At 39.1% G+C, this 23,224-nt stretch overlaps 1 protein-coding gene and 1 long non-coding RNA gene across 11 annotated transcripts in view; one reads left to right on the plus strand and one right to left on the minus strand.

Moving 5' to 3' along the window:
- Nucleotides 1-23,224, minus strand: part of NEBL (nebulette) — a 399,766-nt gene that overhangs the window by 97,758 nt on the left and 278,784 nt on the right. For 8 of the 10 annotated variants that reach the window (XM_054503210.1, XM_063669620.1, XM_063669623.1 and 5 more), the window contains 3 exons: nucleotides 18,108-18,212; nucleotides 16,366-16,476; nucleotides 9,140-9,250 (listed from right to left, as the gene is read on the minus strand). The exons of the other annotated variants lie outside the window; for them this stretch is intronic. In XM_054503210.1, the coding sequence (XP_054359185.1) occupies nucleotides 9,140-9,250; nucleotides 16,366-16,476; nucleotides 18,108-18,212 (327 nt within the window). The remainder of the gene's footprint in view (nucleotides 1-9,139; nucleotides 9,251-16,365; nucleotides 16,477-18,107; nucleotides 18,213-23,224) is intronic. 10 annotated transcript variants of the gene reach the window in all.
- The window catches only part of LOC129044944 (uncharacterized), a 70,969-nt gene that overhangs the window by 32,199 nt on the left and 15,546 nt on the right, over nucleotides 1-23,224 (plus strand). The window lies entirely within an intron of this gene.

Raw genomic sequence — 23,224 nt, forward strand, 5'->3', positions numbered from 1 at the left:
GGATAGTTAGCTCTTCTTGTTGAATTAATCCCTTTACCATTATGTAATGGCCTTCTTTGTCTCTTTTGATCTTTGTTGGTTTAAAGTCTGTTTTATCAGAGACTAGGATTGCAACCCCTGCCTTTTTTTGTTTTCCATTTGCTTGGTAGATCTTCCTCCATCCTTTTATTTTGAGCCTATGTGTGTCTCTGCACGTGAGATGGGTTTCCTGAATACAGCACACTGATGGGTCTTGAGTCTTTATCCAATTTGCCATTCTGTGTCTTTTAATTGGAGCATTTAGTCCATTTACATTTAAAATTAATATTGTTATGTGTGAATCTGATCCTGTCATTATGATGTTAGCTGGATATTTTTCTCGTTAGTTGATGCAGTCTCTTCCTAGTCTCGATGGTCTTTACATTTCGGTATGATTTTGCAGTGGCTGGTACCGGTTGTGCCTTTCCATGTTTAGCGCTTCCTTCAGGAGCTCTTTTAGGGCAGGCCTGGTGGTGACAAAATCTCTCAGCATTTGCTTGTCTGTAAAGTATTTTATTTCTCCTTCACTTATGAAGCTTAGTTTGGCAGGATATGAAATTCTGGGTTGAAAATTCTTTTCTTTAAGAATGTTGAATATTGGCCCCCACTCTCTTCTGGCTTGTAGGGTTTCTGCCGAGAGATCCGCTGTTAGTCTGATGGGCTTCCCTTTGATGGTAACCCGACCTTTCTCTCTGGCTGCCCTTAACATTTTTTCCTTCATTTCAACTTTGGTGAATCTGACAATTATGTGTCTTGGAGTTGCCCTTCTCGAGGAGTATCTTTGTGGCGTTCTCTGTATTTCCTGAATCTGAATGTTGGCCTGCCTTGCTAGATTGGGGAAGTTCTCCTGGATAATATCCTGCAGAGTGTTTTCCAACTTGTTTCCATTCTCCCCGTCGCTTTCAGGTACACCAATCAGACGTAGATTTGGTCTTTTCACATAGTCCCACATTTCTTGGAGGCTTTGCTCGTTTCTTTTTATTCTTTTTTCTCTAAACTTCCCTTCTCGCTTCATTTCATTCATTTCATCTTCCAGGGCTGATACCCTTTCTTCCATTTGATCGCATCGGCTCCTGAGGCTTCTGCATTCTTCACGTAGTTCTCGAGCCTTGGTTTTCAGCTCCATCAGCTCCTTTAAGCACTTCTCTGTATTGGTTATTCTAGTTATACATTCTTCTAAATTTTTTTCAAAGTTTTCAACTTCTTTGCCTTTGGTTTGAATATCCTCCCGTAGCTCAGAGTAATTTGATCGTCTGAAGCCTTCTTCTCTCAGCTCGTCAAAGTCATTCTCCGTCCAGCTTTGTTCCGTTGCTGGTGAGGAACTGCGTTCCTTTGGAGGAGGAGAGGTACTCTGGTTTTTAGAGTTTCCAGTTTTTCTGCTCTGTTTTTTCCCCATCTTTGTGGTTTTATCTACTTTTGGTCTTTGATGATGGTGATGTACAGATGGGTTTTTGGTGTGGATGTCCTTTCTGTTAGTTTTCCTTCTAACAGACAGAACCCTCAGCTGCAGGTCTGTCGGAGTACCTGGCCGGCCGTGTGAGGTGTCAGTCTGCCCCTGCTGGGGGGTGCCTCCCAGTTAGGCTGCTCGGGGGTCAGGGGTCAGGAACCCACTTGAGGAGGCAGTCAGCCGGTTCTCAGATCTCCAGCTGCGTGCTGGGAGAACCACTGCTCTCCTCACAGCTGTCAGACAGGGACATTTAAGTCTGCAGAGGTTACTGCTGTCTTTTTGTTTGTCTGTGCCCTACCGCCAGAGGTGGAGCCTACAGAGGCAGGCAGGCCTCCTTGAGCTGTGGTGGGCTCCACCCAGTTCAAGCTTCCCGGCTGCTTTGTTTACCTAAGCGAGCCTGGGCAATGGCGGGCGCCCCTCCCCCAGCCTCGCTGCCGACTTGCTGTTTGATCTCAGACTGCTGTACTAGCAATCAGCGAGACTCCGTGGGCGTAGGACCCTCTGAGCCAGGTGCGGGCTATACTCTCCTGGGGCACCGGTTCCTAAGCCCGTCGGAAAAGCACAGTATTCGGGTGGGAGTGGCCCGATTTTCCAGGTGCCGTCTGTCACCCCTGGAAGGGGAACTCCCTGACCCCTTGCGCTTCCCGAGTGAGGCAATGCCTCGCCCCTGCTTCTGCTGGCGCACGGTGCGCTCACCCACTGACCTGCGCCCACTGTCTGGCACTCCCTAGTGAGATGAACACGGTACCTCAGATGGAAATGCAGAAATCACCCGTCTTCTGCGTCACTTGCGCTGGGAGCTGTAGACCGGAGCTGTTCCTATTCGGCCATCTTCCATATTATCATTTTTATACATTTATCTTGTACTCAAGATGATCCACTTTTTCCTTTTAATAGTGAATAACAGTATAGAGTCTTATCTGAAAATAGTGATTCTGGTTTCTTCCATAGGAACACCTAGAATTATTACCTTATGTGCTTGATCTCTTCCTCTTGGCTTCTTCTCACTGAATGTATCTCTTTATTCTTTCTCATTTATCTAAGTCATTCTCCTATCTAATCCCTTTGTAGTGGGCATGTGTTAAATTTTTTTGTCAGCCTAGGTTTTTTAATTTGGAAACAGCTCCCCCATCACTCCATGTGATTGGTGGGCCTCTGAAGTTCAGCCTGCCTTCATGTTGACTTAGGCTGTCCAGTCAGATACCCCATCCATTTGGAAACCATGATTAATGAAATTGGACAGACACATAACCCAACCAAGGCCAGAGTCATTTGAATGATCTGAGGCTGGAGGAGAAAGAGCTGCTCTTCTTTTCTCTGAGATCAGCTGCTCTAAGGATGATTCAAGTTTGGAATCACCAGCTGTCACCTTGAATCCACAGAGAAAGCACCTGTCTGAAAGTGTCATACACAGCCCAGTGCCCAGAGATGGGGAGAGAGGAAGAGTACTGGTAACACTGTGAAGCCTCCAGCCCACTTATGCCTGACGATAGCTTGGATTTGCCAATTACATACACAACAGAATCTCATTTTTCACTTGCACTAACTTGAGATAGATTTGCATCACAAAATCTAGAGAGTTCTAACACGGCCTCCATTTCACTTTTTTTTTTTTTTTTTTTCTTTTTTGGAGATGAAGTCTTGCTATGTCACCCAGGCTGAAGTACAGTGGCATGATCTCAGCTCACTGCAACCTCCACCTCCTGGGTTCAAGCAATACTCCTGCCTCAGCCTCCTGAGTAGCTGGGATTACAGGTGAGCACCACTACACCCAGATAGTTTTTGTATTTTTAGTAGAGACGAGGTTTATCATGTTGGCCAGGTTGGTCTCAAACTCCTGACCTCAAGTGATCTTCATACCTTGGCCTCCCAACGTGCTAGGATTACAGGCGTGAGCCACCACACCCAGCCTCACATTTTTCTACAGTGTCAAATCTGTTTTTTGTTGCTTCCAACGAATATTTGAATTCCATCAAAATCTGTCTCTGAATTTCTTTATCTCACCATATTCACTTTCACCCTGAGCTCATATTTTTATCTTATTTTATTGTCTTTTAATCTCAGCTTGTTCTCTCCTTATAATCCTTCCACTTCTGTTTCATAAGAGCCATGTCTTTTGCATGTTCCCTAAGCTCATGCAGAACCTCCAAGGTGCCCGGCTATCCTTTTCTGCATCAATTCATTAAATCCTCACTTCATCCCTGATGTGTCTTGACTCAACTGGGCTACATCAACACTCCCTTCTAAGGCTGGAACTACATCCTCCAGAATACCTTTCCTTAAATAGTTCTGGGTTAGACATGGCCAGTAAGAGAAATGCATATGAGATTGTGAAAGCGGACGTGAAATAGACGCCTTTATTCTGCAGGTATAGGCAGACACACGTGCAGTTGGAGGATTCACAGTGGCCTTCCAGCAAGCTTTTTATACTCAGGCAACAGTGATTTGAGACTCTCTGGTAGGTGAGTTAATAAACCAGAGAAAAGCAAAACCTCCACAGACTCTCCCTGAAGTGAAAGTCAAGGAGATGACTTTCACTTGGAGATGAGAAGATTGAGACAGCTCAGGAATGGCAACCTTGCAGGAGCGATAGCCAGCCAGCCAGCCAGCCAGCCAGCCGTGGGGTCTAAGGTCTGCATGAGCAGACAGACCTTAAAGAAAACAAATCCAGCTGACCCAGAACCCTTTGAAGGTTAAACTGATTCTTGGTGAGAAGAAACTAGACAGGATATATAACCTTTTAAGTTTGTGGAACAGAGGCAAATCATGTAACTGGTATATAGTGGTAATCTTTAAGCAATGGTTCAACCCATCTCAGGAAAACCTTCGTCTTTAGCAAAACTCTCACATTAGAGAAGCCCTCCAGGTATCATCAAATAGGCATGTGGACTGCTAATTCCATCTTAAATGATGCTTATCTTTGTCTAGGCATGCTGTGCGTAGAAACCTACTAAATTATTAAATTGTAAATATTATTTTTCTGTAAGAGAATATAAGCCTTTTAAATATAAGTAAAAGTAGGTTCTGATACTATTCAGAAGAGATAAAAAGTTTTCAATCTTCCAAAAGGAGGAGTAAAATACAGAGTTATGGCCAGAATGGCTTATCATTTAGGATTGCTGTCACTGTTTATAAATCTATAGTTGATAAAAGTTGTCTTATTTTCTTATTCATGATTTAATTTTATCACCACCATATTGTGGCATAGAAGGCAGAATAAGTATTACTAACTATTCTGTCTTAGAGATGAATAAAACACTAATATATCTAATTTTAATGCTAAATCCTAAAGCACCATTATTGTAAGTCTCATTGGGGAACTACAGAGAGCCACAATTGTTTTTCTAGTATCATTTTACTGATTTATCTTTAAGCTTTCTCACTTTCTGATGGAATAGAAATTGTTTACCGATAAGTTTTTATTAATTTTAAGAAAGTACATGTATCATTCTTGAAAAGAACATTAAGTCTTTCATTTCCCACGCTGAATACTTCTTTCTAATACACATTGAATCGATTACCAATATGGTGTTTTGGAAAAGTTTACCACTCCAATTTCATCACAAGTCTGTATAGACCACATTACTTACAAAACTTAAAATAGAGTTTAAAATTTGTTTGACTTATTTCAGAACTATTGGACTTCATGTCTCTGATAAGACTGATGAGAACTAATAATGTAACTAGGGCTTTCATTATAAGCCCATCTTTAGGGGAAAGTCACTGGATAGAATATCTCCAATTTCTCTAATTACATTAGAAAAAACTGGCAGGGGTATGTCCCTTAGGGTACAAAAAGATTTCGATTGGCTGTTTTTAATCATCTTCTGATTATAGTATTAATAAGATAGGTTCAGGAAACTTTTGGATATGCCCTTCCGACCTAAACATTTCTTAACATAAATTTCATATTGATTTGGCCTTTTATAAATTGAACTTCCTTTAATTGTTTCAAATTAACTATGACATCACTCTAAACTCCCAAATCATCCTTTAAAAATAGAAGGAGGACCAAATAGAACCAATAATGTATGCCAGCGAATTTTAAGATGGAGGCTCTGCTGTGAAGCTCCTTACACATGTTTCATTTAACACTTGTGAGAATCTTCAGAGGTAAATATCGTTGTCCCCATTTTACAGATGAGAAAATTGAGATTTAGAGACATTAAGTAACTCATCCAGGGTCATCCACACAACGTGTGCCCAAGAAGCATTTTAACCAATGTCTGACTCCAAATTCCTTTTTTAGTATATGCTACTGATACAGGAGTTAAGAGCAAATTATTTAGGCAGATAGTAAGGGTAAGGAAGTCCTTGATAAGGCTTTCCTTTTAATGAAAAGCAGCCCCAAAGTCTTTTTCTTTTCTAACAAAGAGCAGCCTGTAAAATCGAGCTGCAGACATACGCAAGTGAGCTGGAAGCTTGCAAGTGTGAATGTTAGCAGTTGTGACAATAGGAAAACGCTACCTGGTAGTAGGCATGTTCAAAATGGCAGCTCCATCTTCCCTTTTCCTTTCCAACATTGTGTGCAGTAGGGAGCAGACAACATGGAAACCGCCAGGCAAAGACTCCATTTGCATAATATGATTAGGGCGGGGCAACCAGCTTCCTCGCAGTCTATGTAAACGTCACACTGGTCCAACCAATCTGTGGGCCCTATGTAAATCAGAAACCGGCTCCTCAAGCCTATCTATAAAATCTGGTGCACTCTACCACAAGGCACAAGTCCCATTTGGGTGCACCTCTCTCTCACAAGAAAGAGAGCTGTTCTCCTTTCTCTTTCTTTTGCCTAGTAAACCTCCACTCCTAAACTCACTCCTTGTGTGTGTCCCTGTCCTTAATTTTCTTGACATGAGACGATGAACCTCAGGTATTACCCCAGACAATGACGCCACTTCACTACAGTAGAGGATATTCTAAGAAATAATTATTTTTACTGTTTGGAGATCATTTAATTTTGGGGTGGCGCAAAAGACCACTGCCTCCAGAAAACTCTTCCCCGGGAACTCCAATACTCAGAGGTGGAAATTCATCCATGCAGTCACATGAGCCCTCTCCCTCATTCTTTTCTGCTTACTCACATTACCAAAGGCACAAGAGAGAGACATCTTGGTTCACTAAAAGATATTAGAAATCTGACTTGATTTTGGTGGAAACATAAAAAAGTTAGGCAAAGATGTTGACTTCCATTGTTTTCAGGTGAATCAGATACACATATGACACACTTTTATTTTAAATTAAATGAAGTCATTTATAGCCATAGTGCAAAGTGACAGTCTGCATTATGAAAGAGTAATTCTACTAGTAAATTCTCTGCTATGAGTTTCATTGGGCTGAACTTTTACAGGAGACAGGTTTATGGGAGATTGTCTTTTATAGAGATTCCGTAGATCCACCCACTGATCCAAGAGATGCACTTTCAAGACTTATGTTTAAATTTCATATTGTAGGGACAACAAATGTATTATTCTAAGTGGCTTGACTCCAGAGGAATATCAACTACTTCACAGGTAGAATACAAATATCATTCTCACTTTAAATCTGAGTAAATAGTCTTAAACACTTTCTAAATCCTATTATATGTACAAACTTTGCATGCAAAGGTTGAGTCAAGTCGGCAGAGGAGTATAAGCAAACACAGCCTTCTCCCATAAGTACACAGTATTGAATGAAGGAGAAAAGGGCTTTATACTCTATTCCCTCAATCCCTCAATCAAAGACCTTTTAGAAGAAAAGGCAGAGTTAAAATAATAAGCCCAGTTCTATGATAAGGAACTTCCGTATTTGAATTTCATTGAATTATAGAGTTGGAAAGAGCCTCCTGGGGATCCGTGTAACACCAGACCTCAACCCAGATCACCAGACCACCTTCTATCCCGTGGCCTTTTGTGTGAATTTCGTCTCTTCAGTGCCAAAATACTGGAAACTCGGGGTTTCTCTGTCATTCTTTCCTGCAGTGCATTTGAAATCTGAAGATAACCTATTTTGCTCCCCGTTTTTAAAAACTGCATTTAAAACCTTGACTAATTGCCAGTGACCTTTAAGGTGGAGACAGCAAAGTGGAACAGACAGAGCAGACTCAGGAGTTTGATTTCTTAGTCTCATTTTCCTCATCTACAAAATAAGAATCAGTACAGGGTTTTCATGAGAATCGGAAATGATCAAAGTCCTGGCATAGTTCCTGGTGCACGGCTATGCTCAGTAAGTGGTAGTTATTATGATTATTACAGTCATCCTTAAGCAAACAGTTCTTATAAAGCACCCCCTTAAAAATAACCCTTAAAATAATTACAGACATGTAGCTTCTTCATCTCCTAGCAATCTTAAACAATGTTAGAAAAGTGCTCTGCTATTGGCATATGTTTGTATATTTGGGATAAAACGTAAAACCTCATTCCACTTTTTTACTTAAACATTTGCTTACTGCAATTTAATATCAAATAACAGTTGCCATTCTGTGGAAAACACTGAACAGTGGGACTATGGGGGCACATGGTCAGCCAAGCACCATTCCATTAAGGGACTAAGTGGCAGAACAGACTCGATGTGAGATGACAACTGTACTTCAGGTACTTTTCCAAGAAAGGGAGTTTCTTGACCCAAAAAAGACAGGCATTTTATCTTAACTGATTTTAACGCATAAAGAACCTGACCAACAGTTCACACATTCCTCTTGGAGAGAAGTCAGGATGAGGAGATTAAAAAAAAAGCTTCCCCTACAATTCCAGGAAGAAATTACTCTTCTAGGCCACCAGGATGGTGGTGGTAATTGAGCAACTGCATGCAAACCTTGATGCAACTGCTAACCTTTACCAAAGAAGAAACTGATTTTCTACTGACTGACTTCCTCTGTCTTGGCTTTAAAGTCAGCCATTAGGCATCTATTGCTGTCATATTCCCCATGGGTCTTAGGTTGGACCATTTGTTCTTACAAACATCCTAAAAGAAACAATAGGCCAGGCATGGTGGCTCATGCCTGTAATCCCAGCACTTTGGGAGGCTGAGGCAGGTGGATCACGAAGTCAGGAGTTCAAGACCAGCCTGGCCTAGATGGTGAAACCCCGTCTCTATTAAAAATATAAAAATTAGCCCGGTATGGTGGCGGGCACCTGTAATCCCAGCTACTCGGGAGGCTGAGGCAGAGAACTGCTTGAACCCGGGAGGCAGAGGTTGCAGTGAGCCGAGACTGAGCCACTGCACTCCAGCCTGGGTGACAGAGCAAGGCTCTATGTCAAAAAGAAAAGAGAAAGGAAAAGAAAACAGTAGTGGGTACAATATAGCTGGTGTTCATGAATGATCCTTCTGTGGGCCATTGATTCCTGATGCCCTTTCTTCCAATTCTTCTGTGATTCTAGACTTAGAAGCCATGAGCTTCAGCATCAAGTCAAGGAAGCTCTGGAAATGCTTGATAACCCAATAGGTCTGAAGGATCTACATTCGTCTTGTGCAAAGCAAAATTCCAATGCCTGAAAGTGCCTGACAACATAAAGGCATTCAGCAAGGTGTTAATGACTGTGGATAGAATAATTCAGATGTACCTCTGACTGATAAGAAATATTACAGTCTTTTTTGAATAGGGCTGTTGTAATGTTTAAATTTCAGCAAAATAATCATAAGCCCTGATATGACTTAACTACAGTTTGCTAGAAAATCATGAGAAATGAGCTTCCTTACATTACTCTGGTGTTTATTGACCTCCATGGCATGTTTAACCTCAGGGGGCTCCTTCATGTGGGCATAATCTGAGAATCCTTTGGCGGCATCATGTTTCTGCTTGTAGGCCACCTGAAAAACACAAATAATTGTTAGTCCCATTTAGAGGCATATAAATTATTGCCTGCTAATTTCAGTGTTTTGCCAGGACTTTATATATTTGAATACCACCACTGATAGTTAATTTACCTAAATCTCTGTAACAAGACAATATCCACAATGCATTCATCTTTGTGCTTCTGTTTAGATTCCTAATTCTACCTCTTTGTTGTTTACTTCAAAATGTCCTTGACCAAAGATGAAATTTCCTTTTTATTCATCTAGCTTAAACCTTAGGTGTAGTTTTGGGAAATCATCCATATCCAAGAGCTTTCTGGGATATGGATGTCAGAGATTTAAATCTTGGAAAAACAACTAAGTAGAAGGGAATTATAGGATATTTGAAAGCAAATTGTTTGTTTTCAAATGATTGGGTCTGATTTTATGTAGGCACAGCTATAAGATAACATAAGCCTCATTAAGTGCACAAACCTTTGGGAGAAAATATAGCATGCAGGCAAAATTCTCAGATATGTCAAGTCTCGGCCTCCATTAGGGAAATGGACCAGTGCCATCCATTACCACCATGTTGAATTTCCTCCATACTAGGATGGAGAGGGGATATGAGAAAGATATCTCAGAAGTAGATGTAACCAAACTCAACCACAAAGTTGGAAAGTAAAGAAGAACCTAAAGACAGCAACCAAGTTATCCCCTTGGTCTCCATTAATATTATTAACCTATTTATTTCCTTCATAATGTTTAATTACTTTGTTTAGTTTATGTATAATTACTTATCTATCTTCCCTTACTAAACACAACTGTCATGTTCACTGAATCCTCAGAACCCAGAATAGTGCCTGGCACAAAACATTTGCTCAGTGAATGAATAAATAAATGAATGAATAACTAAAAGAATGAGAATAAGACAATAACAAATGAAGGACAGAAAGGCAATATTAATTTTAAAATATACTAAACGTTTAATACTAAAAGGATGTTAAATGGAGTTGGAATTACTTGACATGAGAAAAATGGCAACTTAAGAAAGAAAAAGTAGGCTGGACTCAGTGGCTCATGCCTGTAATTAGGGAAGTCAAGGAGAGAGACTCACTCACAACAAAGTGAGGTCCCCATCTCTACTAAATATCGAAAATTAACCAGGTGTGGTGGCACATGGCTGTTGTCCCAGCTACGTGGGAGGCTGAGGCAGGAGGACTGCCTGATCCCAGCAGGTAGAGGCTGCAGTGAGCCACGGCATTCTACCCTGGGTGACAGAGCAAGATCCTGCAAAAGAAAGAAAGAAGGAAAAAAGAAGGAAAGAAAGAAGGAAGGAAGAAAGGAAGAAAGGAAGAGGAAAAGGAAAAGAGAGGAGGAAAGGAAGGAAAGGAAAGAAGGAAAGAAAGGAAACAAGGAAAAGAGAAAAGAAAGAAGAGAGGAGAGAGGAAAAGGAAAAGAGAAAGGGAAAGTAAAAGAAAAAGAAAAACTAGAACAGGCTTTACCAAGAACAAAACAAGATCTAGTTTTCAATGAAAAGAATATATAAAATTAAACTTAAGGAGAAAGTTTTTACCAATATGAGCTCCTTGGGCACATGTCTGTCTCACACATCTTTTTATCCTGTGCCTAACATAGTGAATGACAGAGTAGAAATGCAATAAATGTTTAGTGAACAGATGAATAAATGAGTTTACTAAACATTCTTGTGAGCTTAAACTCTTCACTGGCTTTTATAAACAGTATTAACCACCTATTCAACTTGGATAATATACCTATCTAAAGGATTAATGTGCTAAGTCTGATTTTTACAACTAAAGTCATCGAATCTTGTCATCCAAAAAAAAAATGTCATCTGGTATAACTATCAATGTTTAAATTCCCTCTCTGGACCGCCGTCTAGTTTTTCAAAAATTTCCACTGAAAGAGAACTCAACCTGGGCCACCACAGCCTCTAAATTTTGAAAGCTCAGATTGAAAGTTCTTTCTTTACTGAAACCCCAATCTATCTCCCCGCTAGCTGCATCTATGTGGCCATATGAAAAGAGCCTAGTTCATGAGACAGAACTTTCAATGTGGGAAGACAGCCGTCAATGACTTCTGTTCCTCCAGACTCACAGTATGGATTAAAGTGCTGCGCTCCTGAACACCTTACATGCTCTCTTCAGCCCAAATCCCAATTTATCAATCTCTTTCTTAAGGTGCTCACAATGGTCGGACCAATCTTAATTAGAACTGTTAGATTTAATCCAGGTTATCACCTCCCACATGCTAAACGTTATTAACACATCCATAGATCACAACATTTTTCTTTTGATGGCTATGCTGAGACTTCTGTCAACTGATGCCTTTAAGTCTTATTCAGTCCTGCCCAGCCATGTTTCTACCTCCAATCCTGTGGATTTGGTTGGTTACCAGGACTCAGAAGCAGCACCTCACAATGTTCCAGGGATAATTCATCTTGTTAGAGTCTGTCCACCAACATACTCCATCAAGATATCTCCCTCTGGTGACTGTATCTTTACATTTTCACCAATTAATTATGTTAAGCAGGAAACCCTTTAAGAACCTCCATTCAGGTGGAGAAAGTCCATTATCTCAGTTCTATTACATTCTGTGTTATAACTCAGAGGTAGGGAAAGGAGGAGTTTCATGGGTACCCAAGTCTATAAAGCCAAAAACCTCTGTGAGATTTGCTCCTTCTTCTTAAATGAAAAGAACTAGTATATGCCTATTTCCTTTTTCATGGTTGCCTGGTTTATTTTGTACTTTAGACCTACTATCATATACTTGTGACTTTATAAATGTAACCAATGCAGCTGATCATTTTGTGGGTTATCACAGAAATGATGAGTCATCAAGCACAATTTTAAAAAGCACTGTTTCTAAAAAGGCTATGTAATTTTCTACTTGCAGCATTAAAATCGTCATTTCATTTATAGCCGCTACTAAGTACCACTTTAGAATTAAGATTACATCAAATTGGAGGGAGCTGAACTTTAATTTATCATATTCATTTTCTTCCTTAAAATAGCTAATGGAAAATTGTGTCAAGCTAATAAATTTGCTGATAAATTTGATTTCTTAGGATTTGTCTTTATTGTGTGGCATTTCCCTAGATTAAAGCTGTTTTCTTCATACTTTGAGAACTGAGATTGTCATGTTACTGGGAACCTGGAGACAGGAGTCCACTTGGAATAGTCATATACACTTTGTTTATATAAGTGATAAATACATTTATTTTATATTTTTGATCTTACAGCATATTTTATATTTCATATGTATACAGATAAAATGCACATTTATGTTTAACTTATAGATTTTTTTTGGCATTTACTTATTTATTCATTTATTTTAGAGATGGAGTCTCACTATGTTGCCCAGGCTGGTCTTGAACTCCTGGGCTCAAGAGATCTGCCCACCTTGGCCTTCCAAAGTTCTGGGATTACAGGCATGAGCCACAGCATCTGGCCAAATTTGGCACTGAAATTGGGGGTTTCACAGATGCCCTGAAGCTTCTCCCTGTCCTCGCTTTCAGAAAATTCATAGATCTCTAAATTAAAGTTTACTGGACAAGGAGGTCAAGTATGAAAATTAAAATAATGGCTTTGCCTCTGAAAAGTAGGATTTATCTGGCTCCTTAATTCTACTTGATGGTTATTTATTGTGTCTAACAACATAGCATAGGATGCTACAAAGACGATCAGAATAATAACATAACTTACATTATATTTTATATGACACAGGTAAATGTGCTGTTATTCCCATAGCATAGACACCTCTGGACTTCTGAAACAGAATCCTGTGACCACCGTGGATGAACATAGACTCTCATTAAGCTGCAGTTCCAATGCCTGAGTAGCCTGAATTGCTTCTATGATAAGGCATTATTTAGCCTTTGCCTGAAACAGCCCTAATGGGAAGGATCTCGCCACCTCATGGCATGGTCCATTTCATTTTCAGAAGCTTTCTTTGTAATCTGTGCTTATAAAATTGTTAATAGGGGATAGCTAATAAAATGGCCTCCTAAAAACTCTACATCTCTCTCTTTTTCTGGCATTTCTTCCTTTCAGGCATTTTCTGTAAGTGTTCATCTAGCAAACTTTACCTTATCATTCTAGTTTGAATTTAAGCATCTGAGAGTGTTTGCAAATTGACTTTAAGATAATAGTTTGTTGTAATAATTTGTCAGAAGTTACAGAGACTTTTCATTAGAACCCAGAATATCATTAAATTTCTGAATTCATCCAATACTCCGAGTTAGGATATCACAAATCTGATACTATTTGGACACAGTAAATGTTAGTTCTTTAATTATCATAGATACTGTCAAATGGTTCTTATACTTTCTTGCCCCTCTGATTAGGTAAACTCTAAGAATCACAATTTTAACAATAATAAAATTGATGTACGTAACTCTAAAGAAATGTTATGAGTTACATAAATCTTTGAAATAGCTACCTTATTCAAAATCTAGGTTTTTCTTTATTAATAAGTTCAGTGACTAATTACAACAATGGAAATCAATGCTAATTGTGAGTGCATACGCACCTTTCCCAGTGGTGCCTATTTTAGTAAAGGATAACATGTTAACAATGTCAGTGGGAACCTATTCTGACAAAACAAATGATAGATTCCAAAATATACAACCTGGATTATTTTTCATGTTAAGTTCTATGTTGAGAGCTGTTGTGTGCTTCCAAAGAAATGAGGATGCAAACATCGGAAAAGTTGCCTTCCCAAGGAAGTATAAAAGCAATAATAGATTGTTTTCCTTTTCTTTCTTTATTGCTTAATTGTTGCTTGTCACATATCAAGTGTTGAGTTGTAATTATCTGCTTTTTAAAGTAACCCACATTATCAGCAAGTGCTTAGGTGGCCAGATATTGGCAGGAAAAATAAAGGACATTAGTCACAGTCACCCATGCAGAACCTTGACATCATATATTTTAAGCTGCATGTTGCATAACTGAGATTAGTTTACTGCCAAGTCAGGTACACAGTGGACATTTAAATGTGTAATAGTGAAATACTTAAAGGTGTTCTGCAAAGAATAACTATGCTCAGCATTTTTCAAGAGTAATGTATTTTCAGACTACTTAAAAATAGCTAATGCACGCTGGGCTTAATACCTAGGGGATGGGTTGATATTAAATAGGTGCAGCAAATCACCATGGCACACGTTTACCTATGTAACAAATCTGCGCATCCTGCACATGTACCCCAGAACTTAAAAAAAAATTTTTTTAAATAAGATTATCTACGTATCTCTACTTAAAAAGATTCTGGGGAAAGGTAGGGTGCAGTGGCTCACACCTGTAATCCCTGCACTTTGGGAGTCTGAGGTGGGCAGATCGACTGAGGTCAGGAGTTCGAGACCAGCCTGGCCAACATGGCGAGACCCCTTCTCTACTAAAAAAATACAAAAATTAGCTGGGTGTGGTGGTGTGCGCCTGTAATGCCAGCTACTCAGGAGGCTGAGGCATGAGAATAACTTGAACCCGGGAGGCAGAGGTTGCAGTGAGCTGAGATCAAGCCACTGCATTCCAGCCTGGGTGACCAAGCAAGACTCCATCTTAAAAAAAGAAATTCTGGGGAAAGAAGTAAACTTGCTTGCTTAATAAGAAAAAGAGGGTTGGAAATGGTAGGAAAAACATAGCATAGTGTGTGGTTAAAAACCTAGACTCTGGGGCCAGACTGCCCATATTCATGTGCTGGCGCTGCCATTTACTGGCTGTGCCACCTTGGCCAACTGACTTAACCTCTCTGTGCTTCAGTCTCCACAACTCTAATCTGGGGACAGCTCATTGGGTTGTTGTGAGGACTGACTGGCATAAATACACATGAAATGCATAGAACAACTTCTGTGTGTTTACTATTATTAACCTAAAATGTGAAATGAAGAATACAAACTATGTAAAAGGAAGCACATCCTTAGAAAGAAAATTTTAAAATTCCACAAAATCCATTTTACAAGTTTTTACTGAGCACTCTCTATGTGCCAGGACTCTTCCGAGCACAAGACCAGAGCAAGGAACAAGACAGATGAGGTCCCTGCTCTCATGTAGCTGAGAGAGCTAAAGAATAGATTAACAAAATAACCTCCCCAAATTTGATTGTTCTGTGAAGAAAACACAATATTAAGATGAACAAGAAAGAGGTGAAACATTCCATTTAGAAATTCTGTTCTAGGAAATGCAATAGATTAAGAATGCCTTATGTGTTGATATGCTACAAAGAGAAAATTACTCCTAAACCCTTCTGGATTCAAAATGAGTTTACATGATGACAATTCTTAAGTTCCTCTGCAACTGGCAATCATCAAATAGTAACTTCCACCTGATGGGGGCTGTTTTTGGTAGCCTGAGATATCCTAAAGGAAAAACACAATCCACAGAAAAGGAAATTCAGGAATCACTTGTCTAATTGATGAAGCAGATCTGTGGATCCTGAATTTAACCATTATCTTTTTTTTTTTTTTTTTTTTTTTTGAGACAGAGGCTCACTCTGTTGCTCTAGTTGAAGTGCAGTGGCATGATCTTGCTTCACTGCAGCCTCAACTTCCCAGGCTCAAGCAATCCTCCCACCTCAGCCTCCTGAGTAGCTGGCATCACAGATGCATGCCAACATATGGCTAATTTTTGTATTTTTGGTAGAGACCAGCTTTTGCCGTGTTGCCCAGGCTTGTCTTGAACTCCTGAGCTCAAGCAATCTGCCCACCTTGGCCTCCTGAAGTACTGGAATTACAGGCCTGAGCCGGAGTGTCCAGCCCCATTATCTCTTTATGTGGCTTTTAACAAGCTATTCAAATATTCTCTACTTAGGGATCATATATCAAATCAGAGAATAGTTTAATATTTACTATGAGAATTTCATCCATGTAAGCTGTCTAAATGAGATTAAGATTTGCTCTATAAATTGCGCTGAATGGGACTCAGAAAACAGTACCATGTGACTGACATAAACCTGCGTGTCCTTTTCATTTTCTGCAATTTCAACAGCAACTACTGACAGCACATTAATCAGTTGCTTTCAACTTTCATTTGGTATTTAACACCCACGATGAAAACATTTTATTAAAATGCTGAGTAACTTTTTTCCAGTTATATGGTTTATCTACAAAATTATGAAACACTTTAGAAAAACCCCACCTCACTCTGGAGCTGTGTAACTTCTCTTGCAAAAACACTGTCAATTGTGGCTGGCATCCGCTTGTAAAGAGAATTAGAAAGGTCCGCTTTAATGGTGCCTTTGTATTTTGCCTGGGGGAGAAAAAAACAGGAAAATAAATAAATACATAAACTTCCATTTTTTTTTAACTGTGATTATAAGAAGAAAAGAAGAAACTTTCTTCCAAAACAGAATTGATTTTAAAATCTGCAGACCATTTTAATTTTAGATACTGGAGCTGACAAACTCCAGTATTCTGAAGAGATAGAAATAAATCCAATTTATCATAGAGAACACTTTCTATGAGACATGCAGGATATAACGGCTTTCCATTTAAATGCAAGCACATTCTAAAAGTAAATCTATTTGTGTATATTGACAGTTTCATGCTGGATGAGTGAGCAAACAATTCGAGTTGTTCCAGAAAATACAAGTCGTTAGAATCTACTATCTAGAACATGACAAAGGACAGTGTTCTTTTATTCAGGTCTTCTCAGCCTCCTCCTGCTCCAGGGGGAGGGGTGAGTGAGTGCTTTTTTTGTTGTTTATGTGCCTACCCACCTCTAGCCTGCACTGTCTTTAAGCCATCTCAATCACTACTCTAAAGACAAACACTCTTTCCTCTTGGGAAAACTAAGGTTCAAGGGAACACAATAGATTGCTCACTTCCAATATTTTGCTCTGCAATTAACTCCTTCAGGAAACATAATCAATAATTGAGAACATCGAGTATTCATGTGCACGGGAGAATGGAACATAGCTAAGACAAACAAACTGTGTTCTTCCATTATCTGCAGATGAGTTCCTGATGTTCTTCCTGCTCAGAGCTAGATTTCAGTATTGATTTATTGAACACAGATCCTGTGCAAGCCTTCTGCTACCACACTCTTTGGATTTTGGTACTTAATGAAAGAAAATGTACTGATTTCATTCAAAATTGTTTCGCATTAGCAGAAATAATCCCAAGAACATCCAGTTGATCTTTTTCCAACATAATTTATGAAACACTAGAGGTCAGTCATTTACAACATTATTTCATTCATTTTCTTTTCAAACATATCTAAGTGATCTATTCACAGACTCCAGTAATGCCTCATCACAGAAATCATCATCGTTAACATTATGCTTTACAATGCAACATAAACTGTAGTTCTAAATGCTCTCAGAAAGAAACTACATAATTTTTCAGCTGGAAAATGAATATAGCGTATTCCTCAGTCTGTGATTTTATAACAGGTATCACTGTTGAACTGAATTTTATCCTACTCCAAAATAGTTTAAATTCATTTAAAATTATTTATCAAAGATATCACATTTTAGAAAACTGGTAAATCTTATTTATTTCCAAAATGATATTCAATCATTTATCTCTAATATATCTATTAGGAAACAAAATAATGGAACTTCTAAAGTGAACTATTGTGCCAGTGCTTTACTTATTTGATAAAAAGATGCCTTTTCAAGAGGAATCGTATATAAATAAGAAAGATTTAGAGTCAAAATATAGACATATATAATAGAATATATGAAGCATACATAGTAAAATATGTCAATCTATATGAGTTTAACGACAGTCCATCACATTAGATAATTATGTAGCTATTACTAACATTCAGTAGTGCTTTTGAAAATATTATTCTTCATCTCTTTAATGCACAGACTTTCATCTATATAATAAGAAAAAGATAAATGCAAGCCAGTTTGCAAGCTTTTGATACCTTACCTCAGAAATAAAAGCACCAATATTTTTTACATGGTTTAGCATCGGAGTGTCAGTCACAAATGTACACTTATCCTTGGACTTTTTAAACTCTTCTTTATAATGGATCTAAAAAAGAGAATGATTTACATAAGAAGAGAAAAAGAAAAACAATTCTAATGGCCTTTTTTGAATGAGAATTAGGTTGATAAAGTCCATTTACTGAAGTAAATACTCAAATGTGAAAGGGGCCTCAAAACAAGCCAAGTTAAATAAACGGATATCCAGCACAGGATTGCAAAGATGATGAGGCATAGTGAGGAAAGACCATTCTTTAGATAAGCGAGGGTCCAGTTAAGCATCAACACCAGGCGTGCTGGCTACGGGTGATGGGTCCTGTTTACCCAGCCTGCCCAGTGCAATTAGCAAGCATGTGCCATCTCACTCCTACAAGTGTCCTGGTGTTTTGTTGCTTTTTAGCCTTGACATGTAAGCCTTTGGCCAAACAGAAACACAGCTGCCTATCTCAAGGTAGAAAATAAGTAGTCAGCATGACAGATGTGACCAATTAAGAAGTAGAGGCAGAAATTAAATGGGGATCACTATTAGCGTTATTACCTAGACATACTTGATTACAAGAAGAGGCTTAAATTGTGGCCACCATGGGCTTCCTGTTACTAATTCCTCCCAATTTATGAGCACCCATAGGCTTCCCAATCCTCCTCCCCAGTGCAGAGAAGAACTGAACCTGCCCAGAAAGCTTGCTATGTAGTGGAGATCATTCCAGAAGACCTTCTTGCTGGAGATCAGCAAAAGAAAGCCCAGTGAGGCTTAGCTAAGCCTGCTCATCTCTTCTCTGCAACTCACAAGTCAAATGACTCACTCTCTTTCCCTTCGGGGAGAGGCCAGAATTGTTATGCTGGGGGAAGACCTGGGTGGATATTTGAGCCCAAAAGAAGTCAGGAAATGTGGAGAAGGACCTAAAATATAATCACACTGTCACACTAATTGCTGCACAATCTGGAAACTGGGAAGGCAAAACTATGACTCATTGAGAAGATGGAGGTAATTTGCTAGAAGTTGTATCACTCTGTAATATACTCGTGTTTATCCTCCCAAGACCGTAAATACTTAGACTGAAAAAGTGTTCCTGTTTCAGATGATAAATTATATGTTCTCCCTAATTATAACCCAAAAGCGGAGTTGAATTGCATATACTACCTGGTTCTTAGAGGACGTGAATAATATTGATGTTATATACTAAGAGTACATGGAGATTTTCCCATATGCAAACCTGATTTGAGGGGCATTACTTAACCTGCGGTAGAACTAGATACAGATTAAGTGAAGTTATTTCAAAACGCCATATTTCACTGCTGTGACTCTTGGATATCAGATGCCTGCCACATTAAACATTTGCTTTATTCATGAAATCAACATGAGAACATATTTATCTTATCTGAGCACTAAATTACTTTTTTTCTTCTCAGAGATTAGCCATAATTTTAGGTTCCTGCAAATCACCCTCCTCAGCCACTAGTAATTAAACTGTTAATGGCAGTATGATAAATAGTAGGCTATTTTGATCATATGGAGAAAAAAGTATCTCCGTTATGTAATTAAGTGTGAGAGAAAATAGCCTATCATTAGGCTTAAGTTTGACTCATTATTTTTATCTTTTGCCACCATCTATTCCCCATCACATTCACATTCTTCACTGCAGTGGTATGTGCTTGTGCCTACAGCCTCCTGATAAAGTCTGACACATGCAGAATGTTCAGGACAGGAGGACTGGATAAGGGTGAGGTATTTACTTCTTCTGTTAGGCAGACAAATAGCTCAGTCTTAATTGTAGACTCTATTTTTTTTCTTGGGTCTTTATTAAAAAGATACATATATTTGTATATTTTAATTGAAGGTGTATTTAAAATTTAAGATCCTTTACAATTTGTACAATTCAAGAGAAATTGTACAATTTGTTAGAAGTCACAATCATGCGTGATTTCAAGTGAATTGTGCAATATGAATGAAAATAAGCAAAGAATCTTAGATTTTTAAATACATAAGCAATATTTATATAAATATTAGATACATATTAGTAGCCTTCCTACACCAAGATAATAGGAAATGATCGTTGAAAGGGAACTATATTGGTCAATGAAACAAATCTTAGGTAAAATAAAAATCACTGAATAGATTGCTATATTTTATTACAGCCATGTCTACATCTTACAATCTCAGGTTGACGCCATCTATTGGATAGACTGGCCACTCCCATTATCTCCTATTAAAAGAGCCCAGATGGATTAATGAGAGCAGCCAGGCTCCTGCCCAGCCCCAGAGGACAAACTGATCTAAACCAGGCATGGTCATGCCATTCAGTGTTTGGCCTGGGGACGCCGCACGCTCTGTGACTTTAGTGGAAATCTTCCCAGAAGTGCTTCTAGCGTTTCTGGTATAAAGGGAGAGATGCTGCACAACCCTTTGACATTCTGTCTTCCACATTTTTCCTTCTCAATCACAGGGAAGGCAGCAGCAATGATGTCATTACCAAGGAAAAAGCCACCATACTAATGACGACAGAATAGAAGGAAAGGAGCCTGGGAGACTGATAACACCCATAGTACCCAGACTGAACTACCTACCTCCAGGCTCTGTATGTGGAGGCTGGGGAAACAAAAACCTACTTGTTAAGCCATTGTGTTAGAGTTTTCCTGTTTTTCCAGTCATCTGCACTCCTACCCAATACACAACCCAACACCAAAAGACAAAAAGGGCAAAATTGATGACTTCATGATCATTAAGATGTCCCAAACATTGACCTTCTCTTTTGCCCTCACCCACAAATCCCACATGTCTCCATTACAATTAGGATGAATTTGGTGCAGGGTCGCTTCCTCCTCCTGGCCAAGTTTCTTTGAATGAGTATGACATTAGCTAAAGGCTGAAATCAGATGACAGACATGGAGATGTTTGAGGATCTTTCCTTTCACAAGAATTCTTAACTGAAAGTATCTGGAAAGCCTTTTCACAAGTGAAATCACACAAGTTAAATTCAATAAACCCTGGAAGGAAGAACTATGGCTCCATCATTATTTAACTGGGCTGGACATAGCTAAGGTCACTCTCCCAGGTTTTCTGATACCATCTAAGCTTTCTCTGGAGGAGTAACCACAGAATTTAATGTTTTTGGCATTGAAAGGATTTACCCACAACAACGTTCATTTGCCTGGAAAATATTCTTCCTGCTGCCATGCAGATGAACACCCTAAACAGCCTTGAACTAAACACTGAGTGAGAGGCTGCACGCAGATGCGGTCCACCTGTTGCGGCAGAAGTCTCTTTCTGCCTAATCTACAAGAAACATTCAAAAGATTCCCTTTTGCCCAATCTTTTTTATGACTCCCCACCAGAAGGCTACTAGATCCATGATTCTGAATACTCAATAGAGAGGATAGGTTTAACTTATTCAAGGGATTGATTAGATATTGTTAGATTAGACTAACAGGACTAAATATGAGAGAGAGTATATCTGCGAAAATATATCTGAGAAAATACTAGTATTATGTGATTAACAGAAAAATAAAAGAGGCTGCCTCAGAAGACCAGCTGTTCTTCAAAATTGGGAAGTGAGTTGTGCAGAGAGAAACCCCATAACATGGATAGAGCAAGTGCAAAGCAGAAACTAGGTGGGGGGAGAAACAGAAAGAAAGAAAAATGCCTTATACTGATTCCCAAAGTGAAGCCACTTGACCTGAAAAACTGACATTTCTCTCTATGGAGAATTCTAAGCAGGCAGGCTTCCTAGGGCTGATCTCTAGGCCAATCTTGCTTAACATTTCTATAAATTGTCTGACAAGGGGATGATACAGCAGTGTCTACAGGTCTGCTGACTCCAAGCTGTCTCAGTAAGGGAAATGGCAAACTGAGACGAACTTCAGAAGTTCTCAAAGGGCCAGGCAAGAGGGCAGAAAACTACAGATTAGATCTAGTCCTAGTGTGGTTAAAATAATTCAAACTATTATTTAAAGATGGTGGGTCCTAAGCTATCAGCTACAGGTCAGAAATTAGGAATGAAATGGCTCTGATGGTCTACAGATCATCAAGCTGATCTAACAGCTTTCTGCATCTCCCAAGTCTAAGAAACTCTTCATAGCATCGTAAAGGGTGCTAGAAGCTAAGCATAACATCATCCTGCTCCAGACATGATCTAGACCATCCACATCTGTACCGCTCTGCACAGTTCTGATTATTACATCTTGGTTATTAAGGATATATGAAAGCTGGAAGAAGTCCATAGAGTAATAATTAGGCCGTACGAGGAAGAGAAGTCCATGAAACCATCCCTCTCATCTACAGAAACGAAGCAGGGCCAGCCCGGTGGCTCACACCTGTAATCCCAGCATTCTGGGAGAACGAGGCAGGAGAATCACTTGAAGCCAAGAGTTCGAGACCAGCCTGAGCAACATAGTGAGACTCCATCTCTACAGAAAAGAAAATGAAAATTAGCCAGGCATGGTAGCACACACCTGTAGCCCTAGCTACTTGGAAGGCTAAGGCTGGAGAATCACTTGAGCCCAGGAGATTGAGACTGCAGTGAGCTGCGGTCACACGACGGAACTCCAGCCTGGGCAACAGAGTGAGACCTTGTCTAAAAAAAAAAATAAAAAATAAAGAAGAAGAAGAAGGAGGAAGGAAGGAAAAAAAGAAAGAAAGTAAAGAAGAGAAAAAGGAAAAAAATCTAAAAATTAAATAAGTGTCTTAGCAAGTACAGAATTCTATTTGGAAGCAAAATGTGAATGTGTACAAAGATATAAATTAAGCCAGAATAATCATGTCCTAAATTTAAGTAGTACATTGTACCATGCAACAAAAATCTGTAATAAACGGAAAGTATGTCTATCTGTTTAATTTTACCTACATGGGTGTGAAATGTATGGCTTTGGCTTTTGCAAAATGACAAAGGCCACCACCCCTCATAACATGTTGGTTTTAAAGTCACTGATAAACAATCTTATCCAAAACAACTCCAACCAAATCACCTACTAACTACAGTTACCACTTTAGTCCTCATGGTTTGCACTTCAATAAAAATATATCAAAGCTGGAAGAGGTTAGGAACTTAGGGTTTTAGTTGGTAG

Source organism: Pongo pygmaeus, chromosome 8 (genome assembly GCF_028885625.2).
Source record: "Pongo pygmaeus isolate AG05252 chromosome 8, NHGRI_mPonPyg2-v2.0_pri, whole genome shotgun sequence".
Taxonomy (NCBI): domain Eukaryota; kingdom Metazoa; phylum Chordata; class Mammalia; order Primates; family Hominidae; genus Pongo; species Pongo pygmaeus.